At 39.7% G+C, this 21,917-nt stretch overlaps 2 protein-coding genes across 3 annotated transcripts in view; both read left to right on the plus strand.

Moving 5' to 3' along the window:
* The window catches only part of tbck (TBC1 domain containing kinase), a 57,573-nt gene extending 44,545 nt beyond the window's left edge, over positions 1 to 13,028 (plus strand). For both annotated transcript variants that reach the window (XM_004549422.5, XM_023155118.3), the window contains exons 24-26: positions 5,350 to 5,513; positions 8,430 to 8,589; positions 12,430 to 13,028. In XM_004549422.5, coding sequence (XP_004549479.2) covers positions 5,350 to 5,513; positions 8,430 to 8,589; positions 12,430 to 12,540 — 435 coding nt within the window. In that variant the 3' untranslated portion in view covers positions 12,541 to 13,028. The remainder of the gene's footprint in view (positions 1 to 5,349; positions 5,514 to 8,429; positions 8,590 to 12,429) is intronic.
* Positions 13,029 to 13,877: 849 nt separating this feature from the next.
* LOC101479990 (polyunsaturated fatty acid lipoxygenase ALOX15B) lies at positions 13,878 to 21,917 on the plus strand. Its single transcript, XM_024802800.2, has 12 exons — positions 13,878 to 13,940; positions 14,038 to 14,242; positions 14,402 to 14,483; positions 15,336 to 15,342; positions 15,518 to 15,661; positions 16,290 to 16,493; positions 16,872 to 16,958; positions 17,058 to 17,227; positions 19,860 to 19,981; positions 20,130 to 20,230; positions 20,723 to 20,893; positions 21,052 to 21,917. The coding sequence occupies exons 1-12, from the start codon at positions 13,878 to 13,880 to the stop codon at positions 21,229 to 21,231; spliced, it is 1,536 nt and encodes a 511-aa protein (XP_024658568.2). The 3' UTR covers positions 21,232 to 21,917.

Here is a 21,917-nt window from a genome sequence, read left to right on the forward strand (position 1 = left end):
TTTTTAGTGTGCCAGTCTTTCTAAAGTCATGGGCAACATGCCAGTTCAATAACTTTATGAACAGAGATTTTAACCAGCTCCAAAGATTCATTTTAGCCTTTAGCTGTTACTCTCTGGTTTTGTTTTGTTCTGATTTTTGTTTGGGTTTTTTTGTTTTTGTTTCTCGGATTTTCATTTTTCTTCCTTTCCCCCTCTGATTTAGCATTCTGCCAGTGGCTTTGGGTCACCTTAGCTGGGCATTGGCTGCCTGGCACAGCACTCAATCATTTCCATTAGGAGAATTTGTTAAACTCTACACTGACAAATACCTGACCTCTTTGAGGTGACTGTCTAAGAAGTTTCCAGCTTTATGCAAATCAACAGTTCTTTGTCCTGAGATCTGATTTACATGAGCAGATGCTTCTTGTGAATAGCAAAATGCACATACTTTTTGCAGCCTACACTACACTATGAATATTGCACTGATTGATACACTATGATAAAGAACAACACTATATTTTGTGAGTCATATGCATTGCGTGTATGTGTGTGTATATATATATATATATATATATATATATATATATATATATATATATATATATATATATATATATATATATATAGGGGTAGGCCATTTATATGGATTCACTGTAATAACATGGGAATGGTTGGTGATATTAAAGTCCTGTTTGTGGCACATTAGTATGTGTGAGGGGGCAAACTCCTCAAGATGGGTGGTGACCGTGGTGGCCATTTAGAAGTCGGCCATCTTGGATACAACTTTTGTTTTTTCAATAGGAAGAGGGCCATGTGACTAGGGATGGGTATCGTTTAGGTTTTATCCGATACCGGTGCCAAACCGGTACTTTTGAAACAGTGCCGGTGCTTAAACGGTGCTTAAACCGGTGCTTAAAGACTGGAGAACACAAAAATAAAGTTACGTTGAAACCAAGCACACCATTGTTTTTCTTGTGACATTACCAATAAGTTTGATGTGTCACATGTAGGGATGGGTACCGGTGTCTGGTGCCACGATGGCACCGGTTCTGACATAAACGGTAGTAACCAGACCGAAAAGCAGCGCACATTTCGGTGCTTTATTTCGGTGCTTTTTTTTCCTGAGCTGTGATACACTTTAGATTCTAGCCAATCATTTTACGTTTCCGAGGATAGTAGGCGGGTCCAGGTACGTGCGTTCTTTTAGAGCAGAGCTACAGATTAAAAATGTCCAAGGCGAAGCGGTCAAAAGTCTGGCTGTACTTCACAGCAAAATATTTGGTATTTGGTATTTGGTAATTAAATTATCAGGGGAAAATATGAATATATATATTCAATCAGTGTGGCCGTTGTTGAAGCTGTGCATCTAATAATAGAGTTACTATAACATGTTACTATACTGCAATAACATGGATCAGAATTTGGATGGCTTGTTAGGTCACAACAACCCTTTCAAGGTAAAATTCTTGAGGTTGTCTGCCACAGTACTTTTGTATACATTTCAATACAGCAATTCACACAGAATATATTATTTATTTGGTAAAAGTATTTACCTATTACTATAGTATTCACTGCCATGGCATTTTTTGTCTGTACATTATTTGTTGTTGGTGGATATAAGATTAAAAGTTTTTTTGTTTTTTTAATCCAGAGTGTTAGTCATGTTTTTGTCACGGCTGCCGAGGCGAGCCGTGTGGAATAAATGAGGATCCAATCGCAGGCAGTCGTGGAGAAGTGAAGGTGATTTATTGAACACAAAAAGAATGTGGACAAACAGCAAACGGGGCTCGAACTAAACTAAACTGGGAAACAACTAAACTACAGAGCACAAACCTGAATGAAAACGAGCAGAGGAGGATGACAATGAACAGCAGGGAGAAGACACGGTGGATACACAGACTGACACTGAGTAATACAGACGAACCGGCAACAGGCAGGAGAACACACAGGGCTTAAATACACACACCAGTAATCAGGGGATGAGAGACAGGAGGGCAACACAGCTGGGAGGAATCTGGGCTGACGGGACGGGGAAACGTAAACTGATCACACTCACATACGACACGGACCTTCACAATAAAACAGGAAACTCAGACACATGGAACCAGACAAGACATTGAACTAAACAGACAGATTCACAAACAGATGGGGTGACACCATAGACAGACAGATACAGACGCAGACTCAGAGGCAGACCGAATATAACACAGAACTTAAACAATCATCATCTAGAAAATGATAACTAAACTAAACTAAAAGCGCTGGGTCACCGACCCAGGACCATGACAGTTTTCTTTGCAGCAAATCAAAATGGTGCGAGATTTCATTAGTATGTAGATTCCTACCTGCTGAGACTCTCTTATTGTATGTTTCTTCAAATTGCAGCTGTCAGGCTCTTGTTAGATAATTTAAAAAGAGCAGAACAAAGTTATTTATTGGAAGCAATGCACATCTCCCCAAATCTCTCCCACTTTCCCAGTCCTCATCATGTGTTGATGCAACACAGTGAGTATGCACCTTTTGAAAACTCCAAACAAATAGGTATTGTTACACTAGCCTTTATTATATTTGAAATCAGGTACCTAGTTTGAAATAATCAAACTATGAATATTTATTAAGAACAAAAACAGCCCACTTGTATCAGAAATATTAAAAAGTTGAAGTAGAAAAGCTTTGAATGTCTCCTGTTACACCCCACAATGAGACTGTAGAGCCAAAATGTTTACACCTTGTTATAATTCACTGGGCAGAATTTCTGAGGATGTTTTACCGATTACTAATTTGCCCTGTATGATAAATTATTTACTTTGTGGCAGCTCACTGTTTTGTCTCAAAGCCTCAGTCACATAGGTCTAGAAACCAGTTGGTTGCTGTGGCCTAACGATTGATTTCATAGTGACTCCCAGTACCCTCGAACGACCACTCACAGCAGGTTGATTCAACAGGAGGAATACTTGTTTTTCCCCAGCAACCAGTAGTTGTCAGGCAGTCGTCCATATTCCTGTCTGACTGATTGATATACATACATATCAACTGACAGATGCTAGAACAGATACATTTTTTGTTTGTTTTGCATATTCCTGAATCCAAATCATTTGCTGAGATAGAAGCAGAAATACTAAATTAATAAACTGATGTCGTTCCATCAAAAGTTAGAAGCTAAAATCAAAGCAAAATTAGCTAAAATCCAAAATAGCCTAGGAAAGTAGAGAAATAAACAAAATGTGATGGTTTTCTGGCTTTGACCCCACATATTTTCAGGGGGATTCAAGTCAGGCTTTGTACAGACATGTTAGTCAGTTTTGTCATCTGGAGGTAGTTCTTTACCAGGAGGGACATTTGTTTTGGGTCGCCATCATTTTAGAAGGCAAAGGGGAAACCCAGACTCGGTTTTGCTGCTGACTCCTCAACATTTTCTTTCCAAATCTTCACATGACCTTCTTGGGTTGTATGCCTCTCCCTTCTTTCTCCAAATATAAGCAACATCTCTGTGGCCTAAGAGATCTAGTTTCCTCTCATCTGACCAAAGGGTGCATTTCCGGTATCTTTCTTCAGGCTGTCTTTAGCTTACCTGACCATTCTGACCTGAAGCTTTCTCTTTCTGAAGCTTTCCAGATATGGATGGGTTTTTTTGGTCTGCAACCTGGCAGTCCAATCCTATGCTGTATTCTAGTGATTGTCGTCTTTGAGACTACAATACAACTTGGCTGAGTCACTCACTGCTGTCTTGGCAGTTGTTCTAGGGTCTTTAGACACATCTCTCACTAGTTTCTTTTTTCCAAAGTATTTGAAATCTTTCACTTCCTACCTCTGCCAGGCGTGTTCTGTACTGTGTGGCTTTCTTTGAATTTCTTGATGGCAGCTCTGACTCCAGTTCTTGACACTTGAAAGCGCTGTGATAACTATGTATATCCATCTCCTGCTTTGTGAGCATCAACAATTATTTTTCTCAAATCTAAACTGATTTCTTCTGTTGAGGTTTTTATACTGTGTGCAAATTCAAAGGTAACCCTCAGTTTTCACTTAATTTTAAAGTTTTTGACCATTTCAAAGTTAGCACGTTATTGAACAACAGTCATTTATGCTTTGGTCAGTGGTTAGTTTTTCAGGGGGCTAAAATTGACCCAGGGATTTTTTTTTTCTGAAATAAATCTGTTATTGTGTGCATATAGAAATCATTTATTCTTTCTAAAGAAAACTTGTATGTTTATAATTGTTAAAAATTCCTTCCTTGTTAAAAAAGCACTTGGGGGAAATGTTTGACAGAAACTTTCATTGGGGGGGGTAATAAGTTTGTCCTCATATTTAATTCTACAATCTGTGGTGGACCATTTCTTTGTCTCTGTGAAGTAAAAGTGTAATAATTACTATGTAAATGAGCATAAAATAGAAATTATTAAACTGTAGCACACATACTTGAAAATTGCAAGTTCTTAGGATGTTAAGCAGAAACACTTAGTTAATATTCACTGTTTAAATAATAACGCTGTAATTTAACAACAGTAAGTAAACCGCAAAATTTTTTGCATAGTCCTTTTACAAAGAAAAAAACAGGAGAATAAAAAAATCTTTTAAATCGCTTTTGAGCTAACAGAACACCCGTGGTCTGCAGCCCTGAGTTATTGCTCTGGGGTGGGCCATAGATTGTTCTTCTGACCAGTTTTAGTGAGCTGCTTTCAAGCATTTTATTTCATGGTTGGCAGCACTTTGGCATTTAACCTACTGGTCCTGCAGTCGGCTCTTTTTATCCTGCACAGTGTGCTGAAATTCCTAGATAATGCGGTTAGTATTTCTCCTCAGTTTAATTTGCATATCAGTGAACAGAAGTTGCAGACTACAAATGAACTCTCATCATCAAGACAATATTTTTGTTTGTTAGTCTTTTTAAAGGAGTTGGTCAAAACTCTTGGCACCCTCGGTTTTCCCCACTTTATACTTAAAATGTATTTCAGGGATTCTGGGAATTGTATAACATTTGGTCACTGTTGCAGAGCAGAGTTCAGCCTCCTGCAGCCATGCCTCAGGCTGGGTGCTTTAATGAACCTATTTGGCAATTCAGGTAGAAACTGGCAAAGGACCAGGTTCTGGCCACTACTGCTGCTCATCTGTGGCGCTGTAATATAGTTTATATGGAAATTCATAATGGTAGTTTGGGCTCATTTTATAGGAAGACATTAAGCACTAATCGAGAGGGGATTTATTTAATGAAAGCTTGTTGGTGTGATTTAAATAAATATCCAACTTGACAAAATTGTTTTTCTTTCTCTTGTGTTATTTCATTACAGTAACTTTTGCAAAATCATTATTCCATAAATTCTCTGACCGCATATACTGCTGTTTTCTCTCTCTTTATCTCATCTCCTCTTATAGTCTCGGGAGCCTCTGTCACTGGTTGACCTGAAAGCAGAAGTATCTCCCAGGATCTCAGCGGAGGACTTAATTGACCTTTGTGAGCTGTCATTGTCCGGGTCCTCCAAAAGGAACAAAACTGGCAAGCCCAAAATTGTTGCAGTCGATATCCGCACTGCGGAAGAGTATCCTTACCATTTTTGTGCAGCTGGGAAATCAGTTTTAACATGTAAATATTCCACTGCTGTTATTCAGTGTCAAACGTATACCACACTGGTTCTAGTAAAGGCAGATTTCAAGTACTTTAGTTCATGGCTGACTCCTGCAAAAGCTCTGATTCATGCATCTGTTTAACACCACACACTGAATAAATAAACTCAAAAGAAACCACAAATAAGCTGATGCAAATTAAAAGCAAAAGTTGGTTTATTAGCAACTGAGAGTGGCAAGGTGATTGGAGAATACTTCCTGCTGGCAGCTAAAGAGCCGTGGGAGAGGGTGTGCAGGAAGCTTGGGTGACTGGAGATGGGGTTGTCTTGGAAATGTAAACACACTGAGAGTTAGCAGGGTCTGCGATCTGGTAGAGCACCAGAGATGCCAGGTATTTTCAAAGGCATGATGACATAAGGTGCAGCTGGTAAGGGCGGTTTTCATCACACCTGTCTGTGCTTCTCTACAATGATGAAGACACTCAGCACAATACACAGGGGAAGAAAAGAAAGAAAGTGCAAATCCAGGAGTCATGATAGTTCAGCCTGACCCAGAATGTGATGTTGAGGGGGAGTCGGAGGGTTTGGCAGAGCCCAGTGTGACAGCATCTTTGAATTTACACAGGGTGTCATTTCAAATTATTTAATACCTGTGCCTTGAACAGTGACCTGCTTTCTGTGCCATGTTGATAAATGTAAGATTCACTTCCTATGTGAATGATATGCAAAAGACTTTGAATTTGTGACATGAAGAAACATTTTGTCTTTCTCTGTTCAGTGCCTTGGATATTTTGGTTACCTATTTATGTGGTGGCAGTGCTTTGCTTTTCCTTGTTTTTAATGAAACCACAGGCAAAGAGATTAAAACAGCTTGGTCCCCATCAGTTGCAGTTCATCCAGGCTCTGCAACATTCAGCTGGCCCCCTGAAATTCCTCCAAACTGCCCCACCATATCCAGAAGTGACGAGCTATTAAAGCAGCAGCGTTTAGTTTAAGTAAAATGCATTCATCTGGCCTTTTGGCTACATGATCATTTCCACTTTATTAGCTCATCTGGCCTAAGGACTGATGGGTTTATGCCATGGCAAGGCCTCTCTCCATCAGTCCACATTTCACGACAATCACTACTCCTCCTATACTGTTGATCATAATTAAGTTAAACTCACATGCAGTGATCATCCATTAAGTCGTCACCTGAATTGTAGTCAAAGTCTTGTTAGCAGCCTTGAGGAGCAATAACCTTGGAACTATGATGGATTGTGAGCTGGATGACCTACTGACATTCATGTTTCCTGAAATTCTTACTTAAGTAGTAGATTTGATTTTTTTTTTCTTGAAAGGATGTGCAGCAGCTAGAATGATTAAGGATAGAGATGGAAATTTGTTATCAAGTGAAGTAGGTGTATTGATAAGATTTAAGGAGTACTTTAAGGAGCTCATGAATAAAGAACATTACAGAGAGAGGAGGACAGATGAAGTGCAGAGGGATTAGTAAGGAGGGAGTGAGGCTAGGTATGAAGAGGGTGAAGAATGGTTTAAACGGAGGAGGGTAGTGAATACAGTGGACAAAGGATGTTGAATATTGAGCTGTCAGGCAACACGGAAAGAGGAAGACCACAGAGAAGTCTGACAAAAAAATTTAGAAGGGATAGAGTAAGATGGAGGCAGATGATCTGCTGTGCCCTAAGGGCAGCAGCAGAAGCTATTTTAGGTATTTTGCACAATAGATTGTTTACCCTGGTTAATGTTGTATGTCACATTTTATGTGTAAATTCTCTTCCTTCTTAAGCTATAATCATTTTACAGACCCACTGGGCTAAATGAAAGAGAAAGCTGAAACCTGGGTTGTTTCTTTCATGAAAAGTTGATGTTTTAGAGATGCAGCCTTTTCCCAGAACAGCAGCCGTATCCATGGCCTTGATGTGCATAAATGCACGCAGTCGTCTATATAAAACATCCCCGGCAGATTAAAAATGAAGCTTGTCACAATCAATGCCCTCTTTTCTATTTTTTTGTTTTGTTTTTTGTTTTTGTTTTTTGCTCTGAATATAATTACAGAATTGCATAAAGGCATTCGTTTTGTTGTTACAGGATGCAGTACAATAGACACAGAAACCCTCAAACACAGAAAATTCAAAGCACCAGAAAGAGTGAGGCTCAAAGGTTCAGCTCATCAGTGGAAAGGCTGATTGGCTAAGAGGTTAAAGAGCCATTAATCAATAAGGATTAGTGGCAAGATTAGAGATTTTGAATTGGCAGTTTCTGTGACAAAATTTCTTCTCTGGAGCATACTGATAGGCTCCACAGCCCAGCTCACATGGTCAAAAGGGATTAGGCCACTTTACAGGATTTGGCAAACCTTTTTCACCTCTGTTATGGTCTTTGGCAAACCCTTTTTGTGTGTTTATGTAGTTGCAAATGGTATGGTTTGATTTGGTAAACGTAGAAACGTATTGCAACAAAGCTAATGCACTCAGAAAAAGTTCGTTGTCTGGTTTTTATTCAGTATATCAATCTGGGGTTGTTCAATATCACTTTGCCAAAGACTCTCACTGAGGGACCTTTCCTCTGTTTTTTCTTCTTCTTTTTATATCCTTATTATTACGTTTCTTTTTTTATTTCTCTCATCTTTCGCCCTTTCTATTCTTCACATCCTCTTCGCTTTTCCACACCTCTGCATTAAAGTTTGTCTTACATATGATTTGTACTAAAAGTCAGCCTGATCAGAATTATAACAAGCACTCACTGAACTTACGCAATATTGTTATGTACTGGTGTATCTGCTGTTTTTCAGTAATACAGCGACTCCCATGAAATGACACACAAGCACACACACAAACACATTTTTGGCCTTGCTTCTTCGCCATTATTCCTTAACTCCTCTGCCTCCAGCTTCAACAGAGGCCACATTTCTGGAAGCATCAACATTCCCTTCAACACGACTTTTGGTCCGGAAAATGAGGTGGTGCAGTGTCCCGCTGCAGGAGGCCTCCAGAGCTATAGAGGGCGTGTCATTGTGGTCATCAGCCACAACATGAAGAGTGCTGCTATGGTGAGAAAGCAGTCATCCACGTATATGTGTGCAGCACCTCAGTATGCGCAGTATTTTTACATGAAGAAAATATGAATTAACACAGAAGCATAATGTTTCAAGGGCTGAAATCACTATTGACTTTTCTGGTTATTCAATTCAGTTTTATTTGTACAGTGCCAAATCACAACAAACAGTCACCTCAAGGCACTTAATATTATAAGGTAAAGAGCCTACAATAACACAGAGAAACCCCAATAATCAGATGACCCCTGTGTGCAACCACCTTGGTGACAGTGGGAAGGAAAAACTCCCTTTTAACAGAAAGAAACCTCCAGCAAAACCAGGCTCAGGGAGGGGCGGCCATCTACCGTGACTGGTTTGAGGTGAGGGGAGGGAGACAAGACAGAAGACATGCTGTGGAAGAGAGCCAGAGATAAATAATAACTCATAATTAAATGCAGAGTGGTGAATAACACATGGCAAGTGAAAAGGGATGAGAGAAAGAGTGCATCATGGGAAGCCCCAGCAGCCTAAGTCTATTGCAGTGTAACTAAGGAGGGTCATCTGATCCAGCCCTAACTATATGCTTTGTCAAAAAGAAAAGTCTTACACCTAATGTTAAAAGCAGAGAGGACATCTGACTCCTGAATCCAAGTTGGGAGCTGGTTCCACAGTGTCAAGGCTCGGCTGTGTGGCAGGCAGGAGGAGGACCCAAAATGCAAAACTCACACACACGGGGATGAACTCAAAAAGCAGCTTTATTGCTGACCAAAGACAATAGGAGATACAAAACTAAACTGGGAAAAACTAACATAAAGCTCACCAGGAAACACGGGGGAATCACACACAGCATGAGGGACGACGTCACGCTGAACAGAGGGAGACGCAGACAGAAATACACAGAGGGTTAACGAGGAAAGTGGGAACACACGGGGAACACAGGTGACACTGATAATCATAACGAGACAGGGCGGGGTGAACTGAACATGACATGTACGGGCGTGAGAGTCACAAGGTAAACAGGAAGTGCACAGAGGTTCAGACAGGAGGAGAGAGAGCACGGGGAAAACACAGACATAACGGGCTGGGGAAACATGAAACAACCACAAAGGGAGACGAGGGCTCATAAATACATAGAGGGCACACAGGGGGAAGAGAGAGCACGGGGAGAACTTAGACATAATGGGCAGGGGAAGCATGGAATAAAACATAAGGAGAGACGAGGGCTCACAGATACACAGAGGGGCACACAGGGGGTAAAAGCCATGAAGGGAAAACACTTAGGGAACAACACAACAGGGCAACTCAGAAAACATGGCCTAAGCAAGGAACAAAATACAAACATACAAGGAAACTAAGAACACTGGGCCAACATGGCCCAGGACCATGACACACAGATGATGGGCCTGAAAGCTGTAGGCTCTGCCTCTCATACTACGAAGAGCTCTATTGGTATGATATGTTATTATGAGTTCTTTAAGATAAGATGGGGTCTGATCTTGGTCAAAAACACCTCTAGGATTCCTCACAGTGTTATTGGAGGCCAAGGTAAGTATTTGGTTAAACACCATATATCTAAGATTTTGGGGGCTGAGTACAATCATGTCTGTTTTATCTCAATTTAGAAGCAGAAAATTAGAGGTCATCCAGGTCTTTATGTCTGTGTGTGTGTCTCTGGCTTTATAGAAAGATAACACTGGGTATGATCTGCATAGCAGTGAAAATGTATGTATGAAGCAGGTAAAATGTAAACAGAACTGGTCCATCCAAAAAAACATCCAAAAAGTTTAACTTTTGTCTCGTCAGTCCAGAGAGTATTTTCAATAATATTTCAATTTGTTTGATGATCTGAAACATGTAAGTGTGACAAATATGCAAACAACTGCAGGTGTAAATGTGACTGCAAATGGTTGGTCTGTCCCTGTGTATTAGCCCTTGTGACAGACTCAGAACCTGTCCAAGGTGCACCCTTCAAATAAATCGTTCCTTCGCAGATGATCAGTTAGCAGTTTTCTAACTACTCTTTTAAGAAATTTTGAGGTAAAAGTGTATAGATCCTTATGTATAACTGTTAGGTTATAATGGGGATAGACTAGTAACGGTCTTGTCCTTGCAACAAAAACAAACAAATAAACAAACAAAGTAACTAACTATATTCATGGTTTTCATGGCCATGAAAATGTCGATCACCAGGAGTCAGAAAAAGTCCTGAACTTAAACTTTAATTTAGTGGTGGATGAAATTAATTTGTCCTTAACTGTTTGTGACCCTCCTTGACTTCTAAGTGGATCTAATTTCTCATTAGTTGTGCAATAAAGGTAACCAATTACAACATTTATCAATTTCTTTCTGTCCTTCACACATTACAATAACCTGTGAATTGTGATGGATTGTGGGTGAGATGAGCTACTACATCGCTAACATTATGGTCCAGTTTTTAGTTTTTTAAAAACTGCTTTCTGGAACTGATGCAAGCATTTTGACAACTTGTTTTTGTTCATAGGAGCATTTGTTTGAGCATATATTTAATAAGATAAAACAATCAATCTTCTGTTTCACGACTACTAAAAATTTATACTTAGTCTTGTCGATATTAAATATTTTGTGAAGGCAATAATCTTTAAATTCAGGCCTCTGTCTTGTAAAATTCAGCCATCTGTTATATAAAGCCACACTGAGATTATTGGTCTGGCGTACAATGTAATAAATAGTTCATTGGAACATTTTGAACATTAGCAGATTATATTTTACATAAATCACCATCTGATATTTCAGTGAACAAAAATAAATTTGCCCACTTCAGCATAACACAAGAGAGAACTACACTGATCATCGTACATTCTCCTTTCGTGCTCTTCTTGGAATAAATTAGCCAAGCTGGCATTTATAAACTCAGCAGGGATAGTGCTTCAGGCAAAATCCCAATTTAGAAAAGATGTCCCCCTTCCATATGTTAGAAAGTGAAAAAGAAATAGTTCTTATTAACTGAGAAGACAATCCTGCATTTTCTTTATTAAAGGGAAGCATCAGAACTTTGCTGCGTTTAACCTTTTAATGGTCCACATGATCAGTATACAGTCGTGTGGCTGTGGCTTTATCCCTGTCGTGTTTTGCATGGTGATAATCATGTTCTTTCATTTCAAGCCAAGTATCAAACATAATGATTTTTTTGTCATTATCATCATATATATGATTTGACAATTATTCATGTGACAGGATCACCTGAAATTTTTAATTAGGAGGTTTTAAGAAGCTGTTTTTGAAGAATTTGTGGATTTAATGTCAGAGACACACTACTTAATGTCAGAGACATAAGAAATCCATAAGGCCTTTTAATCACCTAGGTTATGAAATGAAATTATCAAAATTTAATTTCCTTACCATTTTACTGTGGTTAATAATTTGGTTAGAATAAGGTCAACCCCAGTTCAGCGGGTATCAGGGTTTTTTTTTTTTATTATAATTGCATGAGTAGCAGAGGAAGAGGTTTTGCAATCATATTCCCCTCCTTGGTTTCACCATGTAACTGACACAACAAAGGTTCAATGAGGAGTCACAGAGAAATATAAAATGTTTAATTCTTAAACTTAAAAATGTACTGAATTAGTGCATTTTTATGTTAAGGCGTAATCCCGCAGTCTGATGTGTAAATTTATGCTGAGCTTGTCTCAGAGAGGTTGATAAACCAATTTTACATTGGAGTATTTTGCAGTGGTGGATTTGCCTTTTATAACTACAGAGAAACTAGAACTACTTAAGTCCTAAATATTAGTAATACAGCAGACAGAAAAAGTTGAACAAAACCAATAAATCCTTAGTATTCAGTTTTTGATGGGAACTTTCTCTTTTTTTCTGCAGTTTGCTGCACATCTAGTGAAGATGAGTTTTCCACGTGTTTGTAACCTGGACGGAGGGATCAACAAGCTGAAGCCCACCGGGCTCCTGACGGTCCCTTCCCCGCAGATCTGAGCCTCTGCCTTAGCTTGACTTTAAAATAAAGGGAAAATGAAAAGATTGTAAATAGTACTTTGAGCTGACACTGAAGTAAAAAGGGAAATTAGTGAACAAGCATCACCATTGCATTTGGACTTTTTTATATAATCTAACTGTTAATTGTTGCAAAATGACTAACTGCATTGAAATGATCTGCTTTTTTTTAATTCATTTTGGGTTCATGATCATGCTCACAGAGCCATTATGTGGTTATTGTTCTGGCTTATTAAACAAGAATAACTGACTAACAAGGTAATGATCCCATGTAGAAGTGCATTACACAGACTGAAAAAATGTGCTTAAAAATGTGCTTATAAATCTGCTGGCGCCCTAAACCAGCCTTTATCAAAACCTGCTTGTTTAGAGCAGCTGCTACTGTATGTAGTGTATTAGTTTACACTAATAATTTAGCTGCCTGTGATCACTGTGTTTGTGTGAGAAACAATAAAAAGACACATACAACAGTTTTGCAGTTACTTATTAATGAATTTTCTTCATATTTTTCTACGTTCATTTGACCCATGCTGTGCAAAAGGCTTGAGCCACCCCTTATTTAATTGTATTTTGCAACCAAACAGCAAGACTTCTAATTTTTTTTAAGTGATGAGCAATAGTTCAATAGTGCTTTCTGATGGTTATTTTAAAGTTTTTCTTTGGCCATTGGCTGGTTTTTCACTCATTTTCAGTGCAATTCTTGTACCTGATAAATTTCAGAAGAATGTTTTTTTGTTTGTTAAGCAATTTAAAACTGAAAAAGGCACCTAACTCAAAGTTTTACAGACAGAAAATAGTATTTAATACCAACAAAGGTATTTCCAAATAGCTTCAAATTAGCAAAACATTTGGCAGATATCAGCATGGTGTGAGGTGTTTCCAAAAGCCCTTCAGGAAACTGGAGGACAAAAACCGAAGTGACTGGCCAAAAACACACAACAGTTATCAGTATCTGATTTATCCTGAATAGGATAGACGTCATTATTTGCACAACTTTATCAAGAATTTCATCTCAACACATGATTGATGCAACTGACTGGACACTCCCACTGATTTGTGTGAATAAAAAGAAAAATTTGGGGGGGCAACTTCTGACAGAGTAGTTTCTCTAACCTAAATTCTTCATCTCAAGGTAAGCGATGTTTTCACAGGATTTCAGTCAGAAATTATGGGTCATTTAGCATAATGAGTTAAAATAATTGTTTACATTGTCCTTTTCACTGTAATGCAATAATTTTAAATGTTTACATTTCCAAATCAGTGCTAAGAATAATTAGAATTCTCCCCCTACCAGGATTTGACCACATTCAAGAGGGAAAATGGTGCAGTATAAAGTGACCGTATTCACTGGTGATCGCCTTAATTCCACTACTCTCAACAATGTCACAACAATTCACTTCATGGACCACAGTAAATTATAACAGGAATTGTATGCTCGAGTGTTACAGCTCAGCACAAATTGCTATGTCATTTCTTTAGGTATCAAAGTTTAAGGTGTCCTGCTCCACTTCCCTTGGAAATCTTGTGCTGATAGAGTTAGACAAACAGTCTCTCCCACTGTTCCCGGAGGACACTTGGTTTTGTGCCAAGGTGGAAGTGAAATCCCCTGAAGGAGACATCTACAGCTTTCCCATCTACCGCTGGATTGCTGATAGCAAGGTGCACCGCTTCAGGGATGGAAAAGGTTTGGGAAACTGTTCTCATCTTAAATCTTGTTCAAACCATTGAAGATGTAAAACAAAGGTTGTAATCAGGCTGAAGCAGTTTCCTAATACAGTATATACCATATTTACAAGAACAACTTGAAACCATTTTTCTTTCTTTGTTTTCTTTTTTTTTATAGCTCTGAGAGTCTTTGAAGACAACCATCATCTTGGCAGGTACAGTCGGCAGCAAGAGATTCAGCAGCGAGAGGAAGACTATCGGTGAGAATTCAGAGCTTATACACATTTTAGCCTTACAGCTCCTGAAACTAGAATACAAATGCTGTCCAGTTATAGCTGAATATCCTAATACTAATGATATTTAACCTTAAAATTAAGCATTGCAGCATATTCTTTGTCTGCTGGCATTAATGAAAAGAAATTAAACTATTACATATGTTGCAGATAAAAAGTATATCATGTTTGGCAATTTTTGCAAACTTGTACTTTATGTAGTGTGGGGATGAACAAAAGTATTTTACCAGCACAATATAATCTGCGGTGTGATCATTGCTTTTAACAATGTAAGAGATAGCTTTAAGATGGCCTTAAGATGTTTATGCATACTGTTATCATATTAAAGGAATTGCAATACATGCTTACAAAACACTTATATCAGGTCATTTTTATTATCGTTTATAAGGTCATATTCTTGTATTAAGCCTTTAGTAGAGGTTCTTGATTAAAACGTTTATTTAGTAGATGACATATACATAGTTTCAGTTCGGTTATTACATATATGAGAGTGGCTTCTGTCTCTCTGTCTGGTGAGAGGTCAGGAGCTAGTCGGCGAGGTGAAATAGGGTACAATTGTGGTTAGCACACACACACACACACACACACACACACACACACACACACACACACACACACACACACACACACACACACACACACACACACACTTAGTTAAAGAGAATCATTTATAGGTGGAAGTTTAATCATGTTTTGCTCGGGGTTGCAAAAGAGCAGTTTGTCGCAGAACTGCTGCTGATGTGTCAAGATGATAAGCGAGCAAGTCACACAGTTTAAAAAGTAGTCCTGTGTTGATTGTCTGTTATATGTTTTATGTAGCACCATGGTCTTGAAAGAACGTTATCTCGTGTTACTGTATACTGTACCACTGCACATGGCTGAAATGACAATAAAACCACCCAACTTAGATTGACTTGATGTTTTGTCAAATAATTGTACTTTTACAGTCACTGACTAAATATTATATCCACACTGATGCAATAACCTGAACTTTTAAACAGAAAGGGAACATATTCCTGTGTGACTACAAGCATCTGGAAGGGGTGAAAACAAACACCATCAATGGGAAGAAGCAGTACTTGATGGCTCCTCTCGTCCTGCTCCACAAAGCTCCTGATGATAAGCTAATGCCGATTGCTATTCAGGTAATTCATAATAATTAACACGGTTGTTTCTGTCCTGGATAGACATGCAACTATTTTGCTGGTAATACCTGAAATGAATAAAGAAAATCAACAGCCTATTTATGCAAGATAATTCATAATATTACTGGAGGGGTTGTATTTGTTGGGTCTGATTACTGGGCGGGATCATAACCCCCCCTGGAAATTACGCCCCTGATCCATATCGCCACTCCTCAAAAGCTGTGTTGCTGTACCGCTCCACCATTTTACTCCTCCCACACAGGGAGGGAAATTGTAGCATGAGTGCAGGGAGAATTAAAAACACACGTTCATTTGATGTTTTTGTTCTTTCAACCTTAACTTTTGTAATTCAAATAATTACATAATTGATTATTAACTGATGATTACACTACTGTGTAGGTTACTGTGCAACCTAATTTTTTTCCCCTTCCTGAGCCATAACCTTGTGGAAAAGTTTAACCCACATTGCTGAGATCAGAGTCTGACATATGAATATATCAAATAGGTTTAATTTATAAACCCCAAAAGTCACAACAGCCAAGCAGTAGGTGTCGTATTTACGTAGCAGACAGAGATAATACAACTCAAAATACGCTAATATGGCCTACTCTGCCCTGTCCATCTGTAGCTGAAGCAGACTCCATCAGATGACAATCCGATCTTTCTTCCTACTGATTCTGAGTACGACTGGTTGATCGCCAAGACTTTTGTGAGAAGTGCAGATTTCAATGAGCATCAGCTCAATGCTCACCTGCTGCGCACACATTTGCTGGCCGAGGTTTTTGCAGTGTCACTGCTGCGCAACGTGCCCATGGTGCATCCTCTGTACAAGGTAACTGACGTTTGCTGAAACTCCGTTTTCTCTCATAAATCATGTCACTGCACGCACTGTTTACTTGAACTCTTCCTATAATTTCTTTCTTAAATTGTTATTTAAATATTCTTTTTTTTTTAACTGTAAATTTTAAAATTTAAAATCTGTAAATTTTGTAAATTTCTTTATTGTATTTTAATGGTTGGGCATTGCACAGCAATAGGTATTTCACTACATGTCATAATTTGTATGATTATGTGTGTGATGAATAAAATTTGAGTCTCTTATCAATGTGTCCACAGAGGACCACTGATTGTGCAACAGAGTACCTCAGCATAATAAATACTAAAGTGTTGCCCCAATCATGTCACTAACAGAGTTCCCTCTTTCCCTCAGCTCCTCAAACTTCACACACGCTACACTCTGCAGATCAACTTCTTAGCTCGACGCCTTCTCATTTCTGACACTGGCGCTTTCACTCAGGTATGCAAAGAACAGCACTAGACCTTTACTTAAAGAATGTTTTGTTTTTTTATTTCATGTTTAACATTTGTCTTTAACCAGGAGCTGCTTATTGTGTAGTTTGCAGGGTCAGGTGGAGAGGGCATGTTTACGATCCTGCAGAGGTCAGTGTGCTCATTAACCTACAGCTCCCTCTGTATGCCAGATGACATTGCTGAACGTGGCCTAGAGGATGTGCCAAACTTCTTCTACAGGGATGATGGCCTAAAGGTTTGGGATATCATCCACAGGTATCATTAATATATTTTTCTTTTTTTTCCATCAAGCTGCTGCAATTCAAAGTTTGTAAATAATGCAAATGCATCTGTTACTTTACCTATGATACTGGGTCAAAATTTTACATATTATTTTTATTTTAGTTACTTTAATCTAAAAATTTATTTTCAGTTTGGTGTAACTTCTTTTTGTTTCCAAATTGCTCCTTTCAGTTTATTTTGTTGAAGAACTAGTTTTAGATTTTTATTTCAGTATTGAAAGCAGCTGAATCGCAGTAATGTAAGCATCCCAGCATCAATGCACCAAAATGCACCAGTGCCTTCTCAAACTATTGTATTCATTAAATCAGATCAATAACAGAAAAATACTAAGCCTAAATAGATTTTTTTTTCTTTCATGTTTATTCTATGTGAGTTCACCAAAATGTTTTGCGTGCCTATTTTTTGGTTTAGTTTTAGCTCGGGTCCTCTACCAGAGGCCTGGGAGCTTGAGGGTCCTGCGCAGTATCTTAGCTGTTCCCAGGACTGCGCTCTTCTGGACAGAGATCTCCGATGTTGTTCCCGGGATCTGCTGGAGCCACTCGCCTAGCTTGGGAGTCACCGCACCTAGTGCTCCGATTACCACGGGGACCACCGTTACCTTCACCCTCCACATCCTCTCGAGCTCTTCTCTGAGCCCTTGGTATTTCTCCAGCTTCTCGTATTCCTTCTTCCTGATGTTGCTGTCATTCGGAACCGCTACATCGATCACTACAGCCGTCTTCTTCTGTTTGTCTACCACCACTATGTCCGGTTGGTGAGCCACCACCATTTTGTCCGTCTGTATCTGGAAGTCCCACAGGATCTTAGCTCGGTCATTCTCCACCACCCTTGGGGGCATCTCCCATTTTGACCTCGGGACTTCCAGGTTATACTCGGCACAGATGTTCCTGTACACTATGCCGGCCACTTGGTTATGGCGTTCCATGTATGCCTTGCCTGCTAGCATCTTGCACCCTGCTGTAATGTGCTGGATTGTCTCTGGAGCATCTTTACACAGCCTGCACCTGGGGTCTTGCCTGGTGTGATAGACCCCAGCCTCTATGGATCTTGTACTCAGAGCTTGTTCTTGTGCTGCCATGATTAGTGCCTCTGTGCTGTCTTTCAGTCCAGCTTTGTCCAGCCACTGGTAGGATTTCTGGATATCAGCCACCTCCTCTATCTGCCGGTGGTACATACCGTGCAGGGGCCTGTCCTTCCATGATGGTTCCTCGTCTCCCTCCTCTTTCTTGGGTTTCTGCTGCCTGAGGTATTCACTGAGCACTCGGTCAGTTGGGGCCATCTTCCCAATGTATTCGTGGATGTTCGTTGTCTCATCCTGGACTGTGGTGCTGACACTCACCAGTCCCCGGCCCCCTTCCTTCCGCTTAGCGTACAGCCTCAGGGTGCTGGACTTGGGGTGAAACCCTCCATGCATGGTAAGGAGCTTTCTTGTCTTTATGTCAGTGGCGTCTATCTCCTCCTTTGGCCAGCCTATTACCCCAGCAGGGTACCTGATCACGGGCAGGGCGTACGTGTTGATGGCCCGGATCTTGTTCTTACCATTCAGCTGACTCCTCAGGACTTGCCTGACCCTCTGCAGGTACTTGGTGGTTGCAGCTTTCCTAGTGCAGTCAGCTTCTTCAGCCAGTAGGCGTGAACCATATCGGGGCCTGGTCCAACTCTTCATACTAGAGACCCTTGCTTGGATGTCTGCCACCATGATGGTTACTGGACCCTGTTCAGGGAGGTTGCTATGGTCTGCCCTCAGATCCACTAGCCACTGAGCATTGCCGTTATGGGTTGCGTCCTTCTCCCATATGCCCTTCCAGTATTGCTCCATCTCCAGCCTTGGTGGTGCTGTTCTCTTATTGTTCCCTTGCCACTGAGAGTACACCTTTGCTGGTTCTGTGGAGAAAAGCTGGTTTATTCTCCTGCCTTCGATCTCTCTGGTGTACCTCCTCAAGCGGCTGGCCAAGGCTGTGAGTCTTTGCTTGGCAGTTTCCAAGGCCTCAGGTATGGACAGCTTGCTGTATTTTTTATGCACCTTCTTTGTCGCACCTTTCTGCAATTCCGTTAGTTGGCTAACCTCCCTCCGTGCTACTTTGATCTTGCCCTCTAGCCTCCTTCTCCATGGAGGGTACTGCCCCTTGTGGCTGTTCAACTTGTAGCCAAGCATCTCACTGATCACTGCTGCCGTATTGTAGATCAGCTTGTTAGTGTCAGTAATCATGGTTGTAGGTATCGTCCGTAGTGCTGCATTAACATCATCTAGCAGACCTTCTGAGGGTACTTCACGTAATCTTGGTAACCGGCTATGGGGGATCCAGGTTTCAAGCTTGGCCGTAATCCTATCTTTCAGGTCAGTTCCTCTCGCACTCAACAATCCTTCTCCTATCGCACTTGGGGCTTTGTACCCAATCTCGGGTGGGGGTGATGATATCTCCCCCCTGACCTGGCGTCCTGGCTCCCCCTTGCCATAGCATTTATGTTGTACCTCGTCAATCTCTAGCTGTGAGAGCAGTCCCTTCTTTCGAATGTTGGAACACTGAGCTATTAGTTGTTTTGCCATCTTGGGTATCGAAGAATCGAAAATATATTTTACTCAGTGTATTCCCATTTCTCAAAGGTTTGTGCAGGGAATGCTCGGCTACTACTACAAGAGTGACCGTGAGGTCCAGGAGGACTCTGAACTTCAGAAGTGGATTTTGGACATTTTTGAACACGGGTTCCTTTCTCAAGCAGAAACAGGTGGGCTTTATACAATATTTGAATATTTACGATGATGATGATGATAATGGTGATTTATCCATTTAGGATTATATTGCAAAAATAAGTAACTTTTGTTTGTTCGCCTAAATATATTTAAGTGACGCAGTTATTTTTCTGTGTTTAACAGGAATTCCTCAGAGATTTACCTGTGTGACTGCGTTGGCCAAATTTGTCACCATGGTGATCTTCACCTGCTCAGCCCAGCATGCAGCTGTGAACAGTGGACAGGTATATAAAACCTAATTCAACCTAATTATTTAAAATGTAAATAAAAACAGAATCATTCATTGATTTGTAGATGTATTTACAATAGAACATAGTAAACATATGAAATGTTTAAACTGAGAAAATGTAACCTTACAAGAAAAATAATGCCTCATTTTGTATTTGATGGCAGAAAAATATATTTAAAAAAGGTAGGACGGGGCTTTGTGTACTACTCTGACACACTGTAGCATCCCCTCTTCTTTTACCAACAGTCCACAAACATCTGGGAACTGAGGAGATCTGAGAGAGGAGTGTCCCATTCTCGTCTGATATATGATTCTAGCTGCTAAACAGTCCTGGGTCTACTGTGTTAGCGTTTCATTTCATGATGCATCAAATGTGTTTTCAACTGTTGAAAGGCCTGCATTATGAAGCCATGATCTTCTGATAGATGAAACACCATGATTATTGCTCTTATTAATCAGTTATCCTTTACTCCTTGATTAAATGCAGTATGACTATGGTGGCTGGATGCCCAACACTCCCATCTCCCTGCAACTCCCACCACCAACCACAAAAGGGACGACAAGCGAGGCCACGATGTTGGCCACCTTCCCTGATGTCAATGTAACAGCTCAGGGCATGGCCACCATGTGGCTGCTCAGCAAGCAGTCCAGTGACTTTGTAAGGAGCAAAGATTTCATTAAGAATGACAGAAATTATGTTTAAATTCAAGTTTTGTGAAAAAAAATACATATGTATGCAATAATTTTTAGGGGCTAATTTCATAAATAATTTGAATGCTGTTGAAGAAAAACTGAATGTATCATTGTTCTTATTAGGTTCCCCTTGGCCAGTACCCAGAGGACCACTTCACTGAGGAGATTCCCCGCAAGATATTAAAGGATTTTCAGATGGAGCTGGAAGATTTGAGTTTAGTCATTAAAGCCAGAAACAAGCGTTTAGAAGTGCCATACACCTACATGGATCCAGCAGAGGTAGAAAACAGCGTGGCCATTTGAATATTAGAAGACTCAGCTGTGAGATAAAATTCAGTTCCCTCTTCAAATAAAAGCAGCCAAAGAAAGTTCTGACTTTTACTGATGAAATAGCTGAAATAGAACTTAACGTTTCTAATTATTGTATGCTGATTTGTGAATTTTATCCATCTGCTGTGATGTGTTCTATAGATTAGAAACTTAAAACCTCTTCTGATTTTCAATAAACTGTCCCATCCATTCAAAAACATGTCAAAGAAAACTGATATTATTGTGAACAAATCATGACTTTTTTTAGTGATTGATTTTTCATGCAAATGCATCTGTTTTTCATCAAAAGCTAATTGTAATTGTTGGAAAACCATGTTGGTGGTATGAGCACAAAAATAATTGTGTCATCTACATATAAATGATAAAATATATTTAGCTTTTGCCTTAACATTAATATCAAATAATGTAAGACAGATCACTCCATTAGTGACACTTTAAAAACTCAAAGAGAGACCGTTAAACTGTGCGCACTGCTTGCAGTCAGAAAGGTAATTAGTAAACCAGCCTTCATCTGAAAGGCCTAGTTCCAATAACCTCTAGGAAAATGACAAATCAGCAGTGTCAAGGGCTTTGACAGCTCAATAAAAAGAGTGGTGCAGTTTATAGTCAACATTCCACAGTGGCAGAGCTAATTTAACATGAATAAGATAACACTTCCT

The sequence above is a fragment of the Maylandia zebra genome, linkage group LG6, assembly GCF_041146795.1.
Source record: "Maylandia zebra isolate NMK-2024a linkage group LG6, Mzebra_GT3a, whole genome shotgun sequence".
In the NCBI taxonomy this organism is placed as follows: domain Eukaryota; kingdom Metazoa; phylum Chordata; class Actinopteri; order Cichliformes; family Cichlidae; genus Maylandia; species Maylandia zebra.

What these genes read in the sequence shown, in the direction of transcription:
- LOC101479990 (XM_024802800.2), top strand. Translation starts at nt 13,878, where the DNA reads ATGGTGCAGTATAAAGTGACCGTATTCACTGGTGATCGCCTTAATTCC. An exon ending in ACACTGGCGCTTTCACTCAG is followed by an intron (nt 16,959 to 17,057) that starts GTATGCAAAGAA and finishes CTTATTGTGTAG; the next exon opens with TTTGCAGGGTCAGGTGGAGA. An exon ending in GTTTGGGATATCATCCACAG is followed by an intron (nt 17,228 to 19,859) that starts GTATCATTAATA and finishes CATTTCTCAAAG; the next exon opens with GTTTGTGCAGGGAATGCTCG.